The 14,463-nt window shown below is 36.9% G+C and overlaps 1 protein-coding gene across 6 annotated transcripts in view; it reads right to left on the bottom strand.

The window, feature by feature from the left end:
* Nucleotides 1–14,463, bottom strand: part of GAB1 (GRB2 associated binding protein 1) — a 99,807-nt gene that overhangs the window by 10,275 nt on the left and 75,069 nt on the right. For 4 of the 6 annotated variants that reach the window (XM_059843845.1, XM_059843846.1, XM_059843850.1 and 1 more), the window contains exons 5-7: nucleotides 13,396–13,481; nucleotides 12,886–13,189; nucleotides 1,477–1,566 (exon numbers count right to left, since the gene is read on the bottom strand). In XM_059843845.1, coding sequence (XP_059699828.1) covers nucleotides 1,477–1,566; nucleotides 12,886–13,189; nucleotides 13,396–13,481 — 480 coding nt within the window. The remainder of the gene's footprint in view (nucleotides 1–1,476; nucleotides 1,567–12,885; nucleotides 13,190–13,395; nucleotides 13,482–14,463) is intronic. The other 2 variants (XM_059843849.1, XM_059843848.1) reach the window with 2 other exon arrangements.

Raw genomic sequence — 14,463 nt, 5'->3', positions numbered from 1 at the left:
ATAAAAAAACCCATTGCAACTTCAGAATTTTGCAGCATATACTTATAGGTAGAAATTCTGTTTTGAAAAGAGATTTTGAAAGTGACAGCATTGTGTTCTGTCTCATTCTGCCTTGATGACTTGTTGAGCTGGCAAGCCCAGGGCAGGGCTGATGGGCTGTTTCAGCAGAGCCAACTCTGGGGACTTTTCTTGGCTCAGAGACAGCTGTTAATATGCAAACTCTGCCCTCACTGCATACATGTGCCCTTACTGGTGAGGTTTCATAGCTCCATGAGTGGGCAGAACCTGCAGCTAAGACTAAGTCTGCAAAAGTGAGAAATGAACCAACAGCAGGAGGAGATTGGCTCGTTTCAGAGATCCACAGTTGAGCAGAGCAATGTGCCACTCATGACAGATAACACTGTTCTCAAAAAAAGTGCAATTTTTAAATTTCATTTTCAGAACAGAACAGGTTATTAGCAAGAAACACATTATCCCTTCCTCTAGCTCATATGTCTCACACCTCCTAAACATTAGCAAAAAAGAAAAGTATAAAAAGGCTTGTGGAAAAAAAAATCACAGAGTCAAACTGCTGTCGACTTTATCCTCCCTAAAACTGTTCTTGGAAAACAAAATGCAATGTCATCATAAAAACTGCCCTTTCTGTCCTTGTGCCCCTTCCCACCATGAGTTTTCTGCGTCTTGGCAGGTTCACTAAGATCAAGTGTCAGGCATGTAGTAACAGAACTGAACATTGGCAAGATGATACTAAAGCACAACTGACACAAAAATTTGTCAGCTTGACTCAAGTTTTCTGTAAAGGTCTGAGACTACCTGGCAGGAATAAACAGTGGGCAAGGTGCTGCTGCAGCAGACAGAGCCAGGACTTCGTCCAAAGCCCACCAAGAACAGCAGAAATATTTCATCCTGTTGCAATGGACTTCAACACCCAAAGGTAATCAGTGATACTTCTCTGAGATTTTTAATGTTGTTCATTATTTTCTCTACTTCTTGTGACTATGTAAGGCACCAACTCAGCATCTTCAATAAAGCCCATCAAATTAATTGCAGACCTCTTTAAGGTGCATAAATAGATGTCTGTAGTAGTGGATGATCAGAAGATCAGTATTTTGCTTCATTTTGAGACCTAAGAGGACTGTGATTTCAGGTTATTGCCTAACAAAAGTCCCAAGTAACTTACAAGTTACTATGTACAATTTACAAGTTATTATATACTTGCTTCTAAATAAACAGACAAAATATGAACAGCCACAACTTAAGACATCAGAACATTCATGTTAATATCGAAGAAAAATTTCCATGCACTGTTCAAGCCAGAAAATCTTTAATTCCTTATAAAGGAAACTGGTTGCTTGGCAACTTCAGACTATAGCAGAATAGAATATGCCAAAGTTATTCTAAAATAACAATTTTTTAAAATTTTTGCTTCACTTATTTTTATAAAGCTCCATATACATACAGTGCTAAAGTACATACCCTTTCTTCTTGTAGTAAAGTCACCTATGGTTTGTGAATCAGTTCGCTCTAAACCATGTGGCTTAGGTCTTAAAATTTTAGGACTTTGACCTAATTGGCAAAAAGAAGACTCTCTTAATAATATTCTATTTGTAAGTGGAAAATTGGAATTTTATAAATAAACATCACAACCCCCTTCAGAAAGGTTAATGCCACAAGCATAAGCAAGCTGCTGAAGGAGATTTTACAGTCTAGCTGGGACTCACACTAAGGGCTTAAGCACCAAACCAGAAATAAAGAAAACACTGCATACAAGTAATAAATATACTGGAGGCAAACGTAAAAGCTGTACAAAAAGGCTAAAAAGTGCATCAACAAATATTGCAACTAATCATTACTACTAACTGGTTTGACTAAAAAAAATAAAAGTACATATCTGAGGTCTATTTAGTATGAAAAGAGAACAGTCATGTTTGAAAAGAGAACAGTCATGTTTCAGATACAAGTTGAAGTACCCTCAGAGAAATTAAATCCTCCTTAGTCACAAAATTTCTTTGGAAAAATTGACTCTTGGGATTCTCCCCTCCTGTGGTGCTCTTGGGGGGTCTTCTACCTAATGTGTATCTCCCACTTGAGATGCCCCAAGAATCTTTTTTACCAGTGTATTTGTTAAACTTGTTCCCCAGGTCTCCATCTGTCTGTACCAAAACCCACCACTCCAACCCTGCAGACACAGTAGGATTTTCTTCCCAAGTTTCCAGCCTGCATACGCCCCCACCCCCCCCCCCCCAACCAATGCACAATCCAACCTCCACCAGAAATGACCCTGGCATCAAAATACCAATCATCTCCCTACAGACAGTAACGCAAATCCTCTCCCAAAACAAGGATATTCTTTAACCAACTTGACCAAACTCTGCAAGTGTTCCAGGTCATGCCATCTATTTTAAATAAACATGATCAATAATGTGTAATAGCCCTAAGCTTTCATTAAAGTCTATCTGACAAAGTATAATATTAATATTAATATATAATAATATAATATATTCTATAATATTTATAAATTTAATATTCAAAAAGGCAAGTGCCTTCAAGTGGTACACCAAGAAGCCATATGAATAAACCAAATGAAAAGTTTAAGTCTGGTTATGTTAGAAAGCTGCCCTACAGCACAAAATGGAAAAGGCCTGGTACAGACTCAGGTGTGGTACTCCCAGCAATGGATGAGAATGCTTCATAAAGAACAAACTTGGCAACAAACACCAGAAGTTTGCAAATCTCTACCCCAAGGGTTTTGCATATGAAGTGCTCTATTAGTGTTATCACTGAAATATTGGGAATAATTAAGTAACAACAAGAAAGGTAAACACAGGTTTTGTACTGTATCTTAACTTCTACACAGCGCTTCTGAGGGATCATGCAGGTAAGATAAAATTTATTTATTCATTAGTAGAGCTGCATAGCAACTTCCTTAAAAAGAAAAGGACATGAAATTTTTTTTACACAGACAGTTCTTTTCCAATTTCAAAATCAGATGCTCCCTTAAATGGCTCAATGCGCTGATGAAACGGGTGAACAGTTGGGCAATGATGACCAAAGACACAGACTGTGAAGAACATTAAGTATTCCTGACTAGAGCCAAGTCAAAAGCATGAGCCAACATGTACTCAATTGTGAGCTGATCCAATATTCTTAAGTCCTTGCCTACAACTCTCTGATAAAAGCCTGCCTATTTAAAAAGACCAGGATCTTCAAACTGATGTAACAATTTTAGAAGTTCAAATCCAAACACTTTTTATTAAGGACAATTTGATGCTGATCATAATAATTTTGTATTTCACAGTTTTATAATCTGATTTAAAAGAAATCTGGCCCAATACAACTCAAGTTAATCTGCACTGACATAGAAGCACAGATTGTAAGCACAGTGAGAAAACTAGCAGAGGTAACAGAGTTAATTAAATTATTTAAGCAGCATGCACTTAATAACCTCTGCTCTTATAACCAAACAGACTCAAGTGCCTGAAACCCATAATACAGAGATAAGCTCAAGGAACTCAAGGCTGTAACTCATTATTTTGCCTTCTGTTAATGATGCTACGTGGTCTAGCAGCCAACCTTTCTGAACTGGGATTAGCCCAATTTGTAAAACGTGGCTATTTTGTAACTGCCTGCTTCCCACTTAATTTAGCACTTATACCAACCACTCAGATTTTCAGAAGAGCTATATAAATAAGTACAGGTCCCTTTTAATACTTCTACATCAGAAAAGAACATACAAAACTCACTGAGTTTTCATCTCTTGCTGCTGGAAGACTGTTTAATCTCAATAAATTTTGTGGCAAACTAGCTTGCTGCTACCAACCAGCCAGGATAATGCAATTCTTCACATTTGATGTGTCACAGAGAATTAAAATATTTGTGCAGAGTGTTTTCTTTTTCCTCCCTACAAAACAAAAAACCCAAAGGCCTAAACTGTTGAGGGGCTTATACTGTGCAACAGGAAAGACCTGACATCAGGGAAAGGAAAAGAGGAGGGGGGGGATCAAAATCACAAAACTAAGGTTACCTGTTTGCGTAACTGCAAAATTCTTTCACCCTGTTTTTGCTCATTTAAGAAGATAAAGTGACATGAGCCAGGGCACTGAAAGGCCTTAATAGTATCCCTTACTGCATTCAAATGACAATTTTCCCCAGGAGCACGTCTCTGTATCTCTGAAAAGCAACAAACTGATTAAAATATGGAGGGGAAAGCGCTTCCCACCTGTACAGCAGGCTGGTCTCCCACATCTGTTCTATCCACAAATACTCACTAAAGTGTCACAGGGCTGTTCTTCAAATCAGTGTAGTGACAGTAGGGCTCCATGGAGAGCCTGGCTCCATACAGCATTCCAACACTAGCAATACTGAGGAACACATTTCCTGTGGTTCCCACAGGCCCAGATTTACCTCATCTCAGGAAAGATAATACTTTTAACTTACACACCTATTCTGGGAAAGATAAATCTGTGTAAAGGGAAAAAAAAAGTTTCATTTATGCAATTTAACTTTTTTTCAAACTGAAAAGGAAATAAATGCTGCAACACCACTGGATGCAAACCTACATAGGGAAAAAAAAACCCAAAACCAAATAAATTATGTCAAGTGAAACCAACTAAACAAGAAGTGAAAATTAGATATTTTTACTGCTCTATCAAGTCCCCACCTGTAAAATGCAAAATGCTACAGCCAGGAGAGAGAAGCACAGCTTCTGCATGTTCTATCAGGCTGTCCAAGGGCATGGCACTCTGAGCTGAAAAATCAATAATGAAGTCTATTTTTCTAACAAATGGCTGCTTGTACCAAGTGCCAGGCAGAGCAGGCGATTATGGCTGTGGCACTGGAGCGCACTCAGATGTATGAATTCTGTTCCCGATATTTGGGGCAAGTCAATGCTGCCTTTGTCTGTGAAGTTAGCAGGAGAAGAGTCCATTTGACATGTTTGAGTTCATTTCAAACAATGGTTTAAACTGAGAAATACTTTTTGGTTTTTGCATTGGCTCTTGTTGTTTTCCATAGAACACTTAGAATATAATATTGGGGGCAGGGGGAAGTTGTCCCACTGCAGTAAATTCCTGCATCAGTGTAGGTGGGTCCTAATGTTTTCGGTTTTGAGGACATAATGCTGAAAAGATAATTTTGTTCTCAGATTATTGCTTTGAAACACCAGAACTAAACATGATTTCTGTTAAGGACACTTCTTTCCTGACTGGATGCTTGCTCCATGGCTTGCTGGCAAGGGGATTTCGTGTCAGGAAATTTCAAACATCCTCACAAAAGAGGCCAACTCTTCCATTTAAATACTAGCTTATCAGGGCTTAAAATTTTAAGGTAAATATACTAATGTAGCAGAAAATTTGAGAAATGCATTATCTGTTTCCTGGCTAGCAGGACTAATCCTTATGAGACAAGGAGATCATATGTAGGAATGCTAGAGCAGTGTTGTGCTTGGGATAGGAGGGGGTGAGCAAAAGGAGAAATCAGCCACATAAGTGCACTGCATCCACACAAAAGTACTTTCAGAGCGAGATAGCTAACCACAGTTCCTTGTTTCCATCAACAAACTACTTATCTTGACCCCTTTCCTTTGTAATTAGATGAAACTGAAATTTGCACTGAGGTCCAGGAATTCCCATACTCAGAATCACTGTAGATTTTTCCTCAAAAAACAAGGCTGAAATTCACTGTCTTGCTCCCAAAGATTTTATTATCTGGTTTTCAATTCTGCAGACTAAACTCCCGCTTTTCTTCTCTTCCTTTTCCTCACCCAAGTGAACCCTGATTCCCAAGTACATGGTCTTCAACACAGAGTTCTACAAAAACCTGAATTCGCTTTTTCATCTCTGTTTTTGTAAGACTGTTTCCTGCCAAAGTACTAGCAATTAGAAACATATATTTAGTTATACAACATTTCAATGGATTTCCATACTAGTATCCACCAACAAATAGGAATATCAATAATGTGCTTTGTGCTTGGTTGGGGATAAGATATGGAGGCTGATAACTATGGTCTCTTTGAGACAATAAAAACAAACTGAAATCAACTTACTATTCAATGTTATGAAATATTAAAAGCAGTCACATAAAGAGTTGCTCTTCAGTCTTCTCAGACATCTTTATCCCCTCAAAATAACTTTTTACAGTGAACTGGTAATTTGAATACTACAGAAATTAAGAATGAATTGAAAAAAATAAGTCCAACTGGATCTGACAGCAAATGTTCACCGGTATTTCTAAAATATTTGGCAAGTGCTATAAAACTCCTCAAAGAATGGCAAATGCCATAAAATTACTCAGTGAATACCAAAGCTATTAATCATCAGGATACTATTTGACTACTCTAATTTGTGAGTAACTCTACATGTCTGTATTTTATAAGCCCCCAAAGCATGATGAACTAAGAACATTCAATAACAAAGACTGTTTTAAAACCTAAGTACAATGTTCTGGAGTGTTTATTGATGTTTAGTACGGTTTAATGCTGCACTAATATTTGCAAAGTCCAAAAGACTTCAAAAACAAAACACAGAAAAAAAACCCAAAATTTAAATTATTCAGTGGAAAACTAAAGATTAAGATTAGGCCTATTAAAAAGTAATGGAATGGCATGACAATAAGTGCATTAAAAATTATGTTTTCTTGAAAAAAGTGAGAAGGGCACAGCAAAGAAGAGAAAAATTTTATGAAGATAACTAAAAATAGGGCATTATTACCCATGGTCTCTTGTTCCTGCTCTACCTCATATCTTTGGAGTTTAAAATTACCTAAAAAAAAAAAAAAAAAAAAATCTCTAGCCCTAATCCCTAAACTTAATCATCCCCAGCACTAGTAGCAGAGTAAGTACTGCAGTTTAGCTTTAGAAAACTGGCATGTTTAATTTTTTTACAACCATTGTGTCCAACAAATCCCAATCCCTGCAGCTGTGATACAGCCATCCAAATGAAATCTTTATTGAAACTATTTGTTGTTTCAAAGTTTTAAAAGACAAATCACAGCTGCAAGTAAACAACTGGTACATCACAGCAAGGAGTTATTTGAAGCCATTAAGTGAAAAACTAGACTTGTACAAGTAATTTAGTACAGGCATGGAGGAAGTCTAATTTTCAGCTAAATGGGAACTTGTGGAAGATCAACGAAGAAAAAAAAAAATCAATAAATTTGTACTCAACTTGTTTTATGAACTCTAAAGAAGCACCAAAACATAATTTGCTTTTCCCCCAAAAGCTTAATTTTTTAAAATTCCTAAATGGAATGAACAAGGGGTGTATTCTCTCTCCAAAAGAGAACAGAAGATAAAATGCATGGATTTCTCAAAAGCAAAATGAACAATACTTCTGTTCATAAAAGTCATCACAAAAGTTTCAACAATCTTTAGTTCAGTTCTTGCTGCAGACAGAAATCACCATTCTCATATTTTCAATGCCTCCTTGTCCTAAACCCTCAGAACATAACTGAACCTTTTTTAAAGAACATGCAAGACAATGATGACAGTGTAGAATACTGAAATGTTGCCAGTTCCTAATTATTATTATTTTTAAAAAATTGTCAGTTCCCGTCGTCACAAATACTGTCAGTGTTTCTCTGAAGTTTTATTTAAGGATGGTGTGGTGCTCCTGCTGTATCAGGACATGCAATATGTTCCCAGTGTCTAACTTAAATATTTACATGTTTGAGTGTCTAACAAGGAAACTGTTCATCAGGCTATTTATAGCTACCTTCATGATTAACATGGGTTATTAATTTCCTTAACAATTACCTACTTTGCCTGGGATTTGTAGAGCACCATGCTACACTGCAACAATGGATCATTATTCCAGTCATCCAGAAGCATCACAGTGAATCCTATGGGGACCAGAATGTGGCAGGTGCTTCCTGACACAGGAACGCTCTGTACACAATTACCTTTTCAAAGTAGGCCTCAGCACTTTTATAAAGAAAACTGGAATTCTTTGTGAAGTTAATCCAGTTGGGAGATGCTTAAGAGGAGTGGTGGCAAAGATATAGCCACATTTTTAGAAGCAATCCACATATTTGTGGTTTAACCACACAGATTATGTCTTTTAACATTTTAAATGAGAAAAAAAAAAAAAAGACAAAAGTGACCAGATAATTTTTAAAACATTCTTAAAAATGATAAACAATTAAACATTTTTAATCATGATTTCCAACTCCATGAGAATTTTCCTGCTCTCTCTTGGTTTCTTTTGTTTGTTTTCTTGTTTTCAAGCTGCAGCTGGGTATTTTCTTGGCTTGAAAATAAATGTGTCATCACTCATTGTCTTTAAATCCAAGTTTACCACATGCTGGGCTGAAAATTACCAGGGCTAAGCAGCAGTCTCTTTAAAGGCAATCATGTGGACTTAAGTTGTAAAAACCCTCTCAGATTAAATGCTGATATATTTTTGTAGAAATATAAGGTTGTAAAAAGCCTCTCAGATTAAATGCTGATATATTTTTGTTGAAATATAAGCCATCAAAAACCAAAAAAAAAAAACCCACCAAAAACAACCCCCCCCCCCCCAAAAAAAAAAAAAACCCAAACAACCCAAGCACCACAATAACTATTGGTTATTTTTGCTATCAGCAAAATAATCTGTGCCACCCAATCCAAAACTAGGACAGAAAATATTGTTCAAAATAATCTTGAATGCAATTAAATCCTAACAATATTTGGACAAATAAAGTTTCTATTCAAGACAAAAGAAGCAAAGTCCAGTACCATGTCATAAGCTGGGAATTCTAAATTCTGTATTGTCTCTGTCAGCAATTTGCTGAATGATCCTGAAGGCATTGTTCTATCTCAGCTCCCCATGACCTGGAATTATGACCTGAGCTAAATGGAGCTCTCTCAGAAAGTGCTTTTAAGTATTATTGATCAAAAACTTTACAAAAATGATATTTATATTAATTCATTCATACATTATAATCATATACTATATACAAATGAATAAGATTTAACTTTTGACTTTCATTTTATCATGGCCATTGTTAGTTCAGCCATATGCCCACTGTTCATATATTTCTTTTCAGAATCTTAAAAAACCCACTTTGATAGAAATGTGCTTTAACACAGAAAAAAGAAGTTACCAATTAAATGTAAGCTGGGAATCAAGCTGAGATTTTGAGAAAGTAAACTCCATCATCTCCAATTCCATTGTTGACTTTGCACTTTGATTCAGATATTGAAAAACTGCATTTTATCAGTCAAGATGACAAGCACATATTTCTTAAGAGATTTCAACCTTACAAATGGGACAATATTACATAGCCATAAGGACTTGCTCTGGACAGCTCCTAAACTGTTAACGTAAAAAAAAAAAAAAAAAAGTCTTGATTTAAGACTAGATACCCCTCTGTTCAAGCCATGGAAACAAATCCCAGGGCAGGAGAGGGTCACTGTCATGCCCAGAGGTTCACAGAGACCCCCATCTCTCAAATGCTGCACCACTCAAATGCTTCCTCCTGACCCATAAAAAACAATTCACATCTTTTTAACTTTATTTTTGACCACAAACTTTTTGCTTGAAAAGAGAACCTGGTTGTTCTTTGCTGCCTAATCTGTCTAGGGAGTCCTCCTTCACCTCACAGCGTTGGGCACCTTTAAATCTACTGCTCCTTCTAGGACAAACAGTATTTTGAAGAAGGTATGTCACCACCACAACAAGTATCACTTTTGCTCTGTGGCAGAACCAGTCACTGTCTTTGAATAATTCAGAGAGCAAGACCCATCTGCATGGGGGGATGCAGTATTTTTTCTGCCTGAAGCCTTTTACCAGTAAACACACTTCCAATTTAGCATCAGGACTACATGCAATTGTGGCAAGCTAATGCAGCCAAAAAGCAGAAATACAAAAATAAATATAGCAAATGGTCCTCCATAACTAAAGAAAGAGCACTCTGAAAAAAAACAAACTTAAAAATTATTTTGTCACTATTTTTGAATTTCAATTACAGGTGAATGCAGAAAAGGACCTGCCAAACAGTCTCCATTTTGTCCTAAGCAATACATCACTTACCTTTTGGTATTCTTCTCTAAAGAACAAGTAAAGTGTTTTGATTCAAGTTATTGGGGCAGAGAAACAACATTGTTTTGAAATTCCTTTCAAGATTTCCAGAAAGTACTGGAACCTCCCCGTAATTACAGAAGCAGCTGTGAGCCAGAGAAATGAAACTACACAAATCTGTATTGTAATCTTAAGGCTATAGATACTTTTATTCATTGTTATTTTTTAACCCACTTTCTGAAACAAAGATCTCCTAGAGATCAGTGGAAAAAGAAACAGAGATCAAAGAGTCTAAGGCTGCAAGCGGCAAGCCCTTATTATAAAGGGAAAGAGATGCTAAACACATATATATGACAACAAAAAGCAGTGTATCCTTCCTTTATGTGCTGGTTTCACTGCATTATCCCTTTGTCAAATGTATTTTTAGCCCTGGATATAACAAACCTCTGGCCCACAGAAACATGACTGACCTAAAGCTAAAGCTCATGTGAAAGGTGTTGATGGTATTTCTAACAGCTTCCAAAAAGCTTGGAGGCAGTGCAAACACTGTTTTTGCAGCAATCTGTAACCAATAAAAAAAAAGACAGAGCAGTTTCTTCTGACAGAACATGAAATGTGCCCTTTTAACACCTTACCCCCAACACACCTCATCTCTGCAGTATTTTAGAGACCATCTTTTGGAGAAGCACCAGTGGTCTTCAACAGACATTCTTGAACCAATGGCATATTAAATCCCCTCAACATTTATAGGAGCAAAAGCCTGAAGATAAATAATTTATGTTCCATTTCCTCCCCTTCTGTGTCTGCCAAAGATTTCTTGAACACACAGACCTACTTGACACTTCCTTTGCACTAATTTGTAGCAGAAGAGCATTGCAGTACATTTAAATAAACAGAAACAACCTGATAATAGAAGCTGCTACAAGAACTTGAAACTGAAAAAGCAACACAGAAAAATATAAAGCACACCATTTTTTTAGTTAGGTAAAGGTCCACTTAAACAAGGGCTTTACATCATTTAAAGGAACCCAAAGGTATATCTAAAAGGAGTTATTTGTGTAGAGATCTCAATTACTGAAATGGGAATATATCACCATTCCAATGTGTCATCAGATCTGTTCTTCACAACAATGGAAAACTTGCAGTGGTGCATTTGATAAAATTTGAGTGAGGCAGTCTCTGTGTGTGTGCTACTAAGATAAAACCCTCAGCTGTAAATCAGAATCATTACCATGCTTGGCAGCTCAAGATATTCACAAAACTTTTTTCAGCCCCTAAACACTATATCATATTTACTTTTAAGGATAGTTTTACTTTAAAATCACTTTAGTTTCTAAATTACATTAAACAATCCTATTATTTTATTTGATAACATTTTACAAAAGTCTACAGGCAAAAATTTCATCCAGTAACTCTACATTCATTAAGAGGTATGTTAACACATCTTAAAGTCCTTCCCCTGGTGTTAGCTACATCTTTCTAGCTATAGGGTATTTGAGGATGGGAGCAAAGCAGGAGCCTGACATGCCACTCTCTAAATGTGAAACACTAATTCTGTTCCAAAAAGAGAAATCCAAGAACAATGATGCTGCCTCAGCAAACATCTGTGTGGCAGCTTTGTGCTGCCAACAGCAAAAGTGAGATGCTTTTCAACACATACATTTATGACTTTTGAAGGTCAAACATTTTATCCATAAAATACACAAACTGGCCAGTCTGGAAAAATATTTTAAATTAGTTCAGTTTATTCTGAGAATGTTTTCCAGTATCAACTTTCATCAATCTCTTCCTGTCCAGTATTTCTTAAGAACCAAACAAAACTGCTGTCTGATAACACAGAAACAATTAGACACAAGCAGAGGGCCAAAAGTCTTAAAAAAGGCCATGCCCCAATTTTTGAAGACGGACAGGTGGAATGAGACATAATGCTTTCCATAGCACACAGCTTATCTATCAGAGTGACACTCTCTACTTCCCTTAATTACAGACGGTTTTCACTTAGTGGTAAAAATACTAATTTAAAGGTTTAATAAGTACATATTTTGGATCATCTGAATATTAGCCATTACACTTTCCCAAAATTAAGTCAGCCATTGTCAGTGTAAATACTAATATTTTCAAGTACATAAGATTAAAAATAGGACTTACTCAAATGCAAAATGGACAGACATGTGATGTGACCTGACGTTCTTTAGTTCCCTCTTCTACAAGTCAGTTATCTTGTCTCAAAAACTTAGTAGGGAAACAAGTTCTTTAAGCATTTGCCTGTATTTTTAGTAAGATGGTTGATAAAACATTTTAGATAAACTGGAAAATCCAGGCTATTTATTAGTGATTCTCTATACAAGTATCTCTTATAGACACATTGCAACCCAATCATCTTGGTTTCTTAAGAACTCTGGTCACCCAAATAATCCTTATTTCAAGGAAAAATAAACATGTTATGTGCCAGATTTTAGAGATTAATTTTTTAGGATAGATTCAAAGGGGCCCTCTAAAATGATTATGTGTGTTGATCCTGTACCAAGCATTGCTATGGCTATAAGTCTGTGTTCCACCCAATGCCTTGAGTTCTAACTCTGCATCACAAGTGCCTTCTATATACAAGGACACACATATGAATCTTAGGAATTCAGTGTCATTTTTTCATTAGTAGGTATGGCAATAAAATCTAAACGGAAGCTTTTATTTGGCATTGTTATTGCAGTGTTTTAATAATGTTAAAAATAATGCCAGGGCTCCTCTGTGATTTGTTTATCTCATAGGACAAAAATTATTTCTAAAATAATTTCTAAAAACATGATAATTTTCCTCTAAGCAGAAGTTGAGAGAGCTATGTTATTTTCTTAGGCGATAAAAATTAGGTTTTCTTGGAGGTTTTCCTCACCTTTTCTGTCTGGTTTGAGGTTCCGATCTACTGGCGGTGGCTCACATTCTGCAGCAGGTACCGACCGTCTGGGAGGGGTCTTTGGGCTGGACCTGAAACCCATGTGAGCAGGAGGAGGGACTTGCTTTCCAAACAATGGAAAATCAAACGTGCCAGGTATCATTGGTACATAGTTTGTTTCCTGGATGGGTTCAGTGAAGCTGCTGGAATGCTGTCGTGGAGGAGAGTTGGGATTCATTGGGACATAATTTTCATCTAGTTCTTCACTTGAAACACTTCCCACTGTCAACATGCTTCTGTTTTTCTAGAATTAACATATATTTCCTTTAACAAAACAAGTTATGCAATCAGCTGTGAATCATATGAGTCTTTTAACCTAATCTACTCAGATGAATGTAGTCTATTGAAAGTGAAAAATGACAAACACTGCACAGCTTGGTTTCTTACACAGGAACAAAGAGCATTCAAGCACTGTCACTGTTGCCTCTCATCAGATCAAGTCATACTTACAAAGTGGTTATGGAAGCCCTCCAATGAATTAGATCTGTCATTCAGAAACGTTCGTGGGATATCATAACAGTCTTGAGAACTAATTTCTAAGGAAAAAAGAAGAGAAAGTGGCTATTTATCACCCCTGTTCCAGTCACTTGGCACAGGCATCCAGAGTCTATTGTTATTTACTGTCTGCTGAGAGTACACAAACACACCTCTTGAAGGTGTGGCACTTAGATATATCTATATTTGAAAGGACTGTGTTCACAAACAACCTTAGCACTCATCAGTTACAACTTGAAGCACTCACAGTGGCATTTTATCATGGCAAGAAAAGAGAAATGAATTTTTGCTTTTAAAGAAGCAGCAGAGTCTATCTTTTAATTGAGCATGTGTAAGAACTTAGTGCAATGAGTGAGAATCTGGGCCCTCATGAAAAACCTAGTCTAAAATAAACAAACAACAGATGTAGTTTAACATCTGGAAAAAGGTTTTCTGACTGACACTTTGCTTGGAAAGTGCTGATTCAACAGGATCCCATCGGTTGCAGGAACAGGTGAATCCCTTCTCTCAGCTCCCCAGTGTGGTCTCCAGGGGCTTTCAGCTGGACTGGACTGCTGCAAAACCAAAGATTTCTCCCTTTTTGAAGTCCTGGCTCTTGGCAGTCACCACTAAGCAGGTCCTCAGCTCTGTGGCTGGTTCTTTGCTGGACAGGGGTCTTTGTGAGACCCCTGGCTCCCAGGTGCTGCTCATCCATGCATGCAGCAGGCTCCTTTACCCTGTGGCAGGGATGCCCCTCCTCCTGATGCCAGCACAGAAACTGGATAAACTCTGGAATTGATCCCCACCTTGCCCTGAAAAAAAACCTTTGAAGTTTTTTAAGATTTTCAACACAGAGGAAAGATAAACAATTCTGCTCTTAAGTACCAAATTTAAACAATGTTTTCAGAATGACTAATTTTCTTGAGGCAGAAAATCTCAGATTCAGTATAGGAATACTCACCTATAAACTTAGCAAAATGAGTGTGGTGGTTTTACTTGGGAGAAAATACTACACAAGGGAAAATAATCAAAGCAAAAAAGGGT

Source organism: Haemorhous mexicanus, chromosome 4 (genome assembly GCF_027477595.1).
Source record: "Haemorhous mexicanus isolate bHaeMex1 chromosome 4, bHaeMex1.pri, whole genome shotgun sequence".
In the NCBI taxonomy this organism is placed as follows: Eukaryota; Metazoa; Chordata; class Aves; order Passeriformes; family Fringillidae; genus Haemorhous; species Haemorhous mexicanus.
The sequence above is the reverse complement of the archived record's forward strand: the minus strand, read 5'-3'. Positions and strand labels throughout refer to the sequence as shown.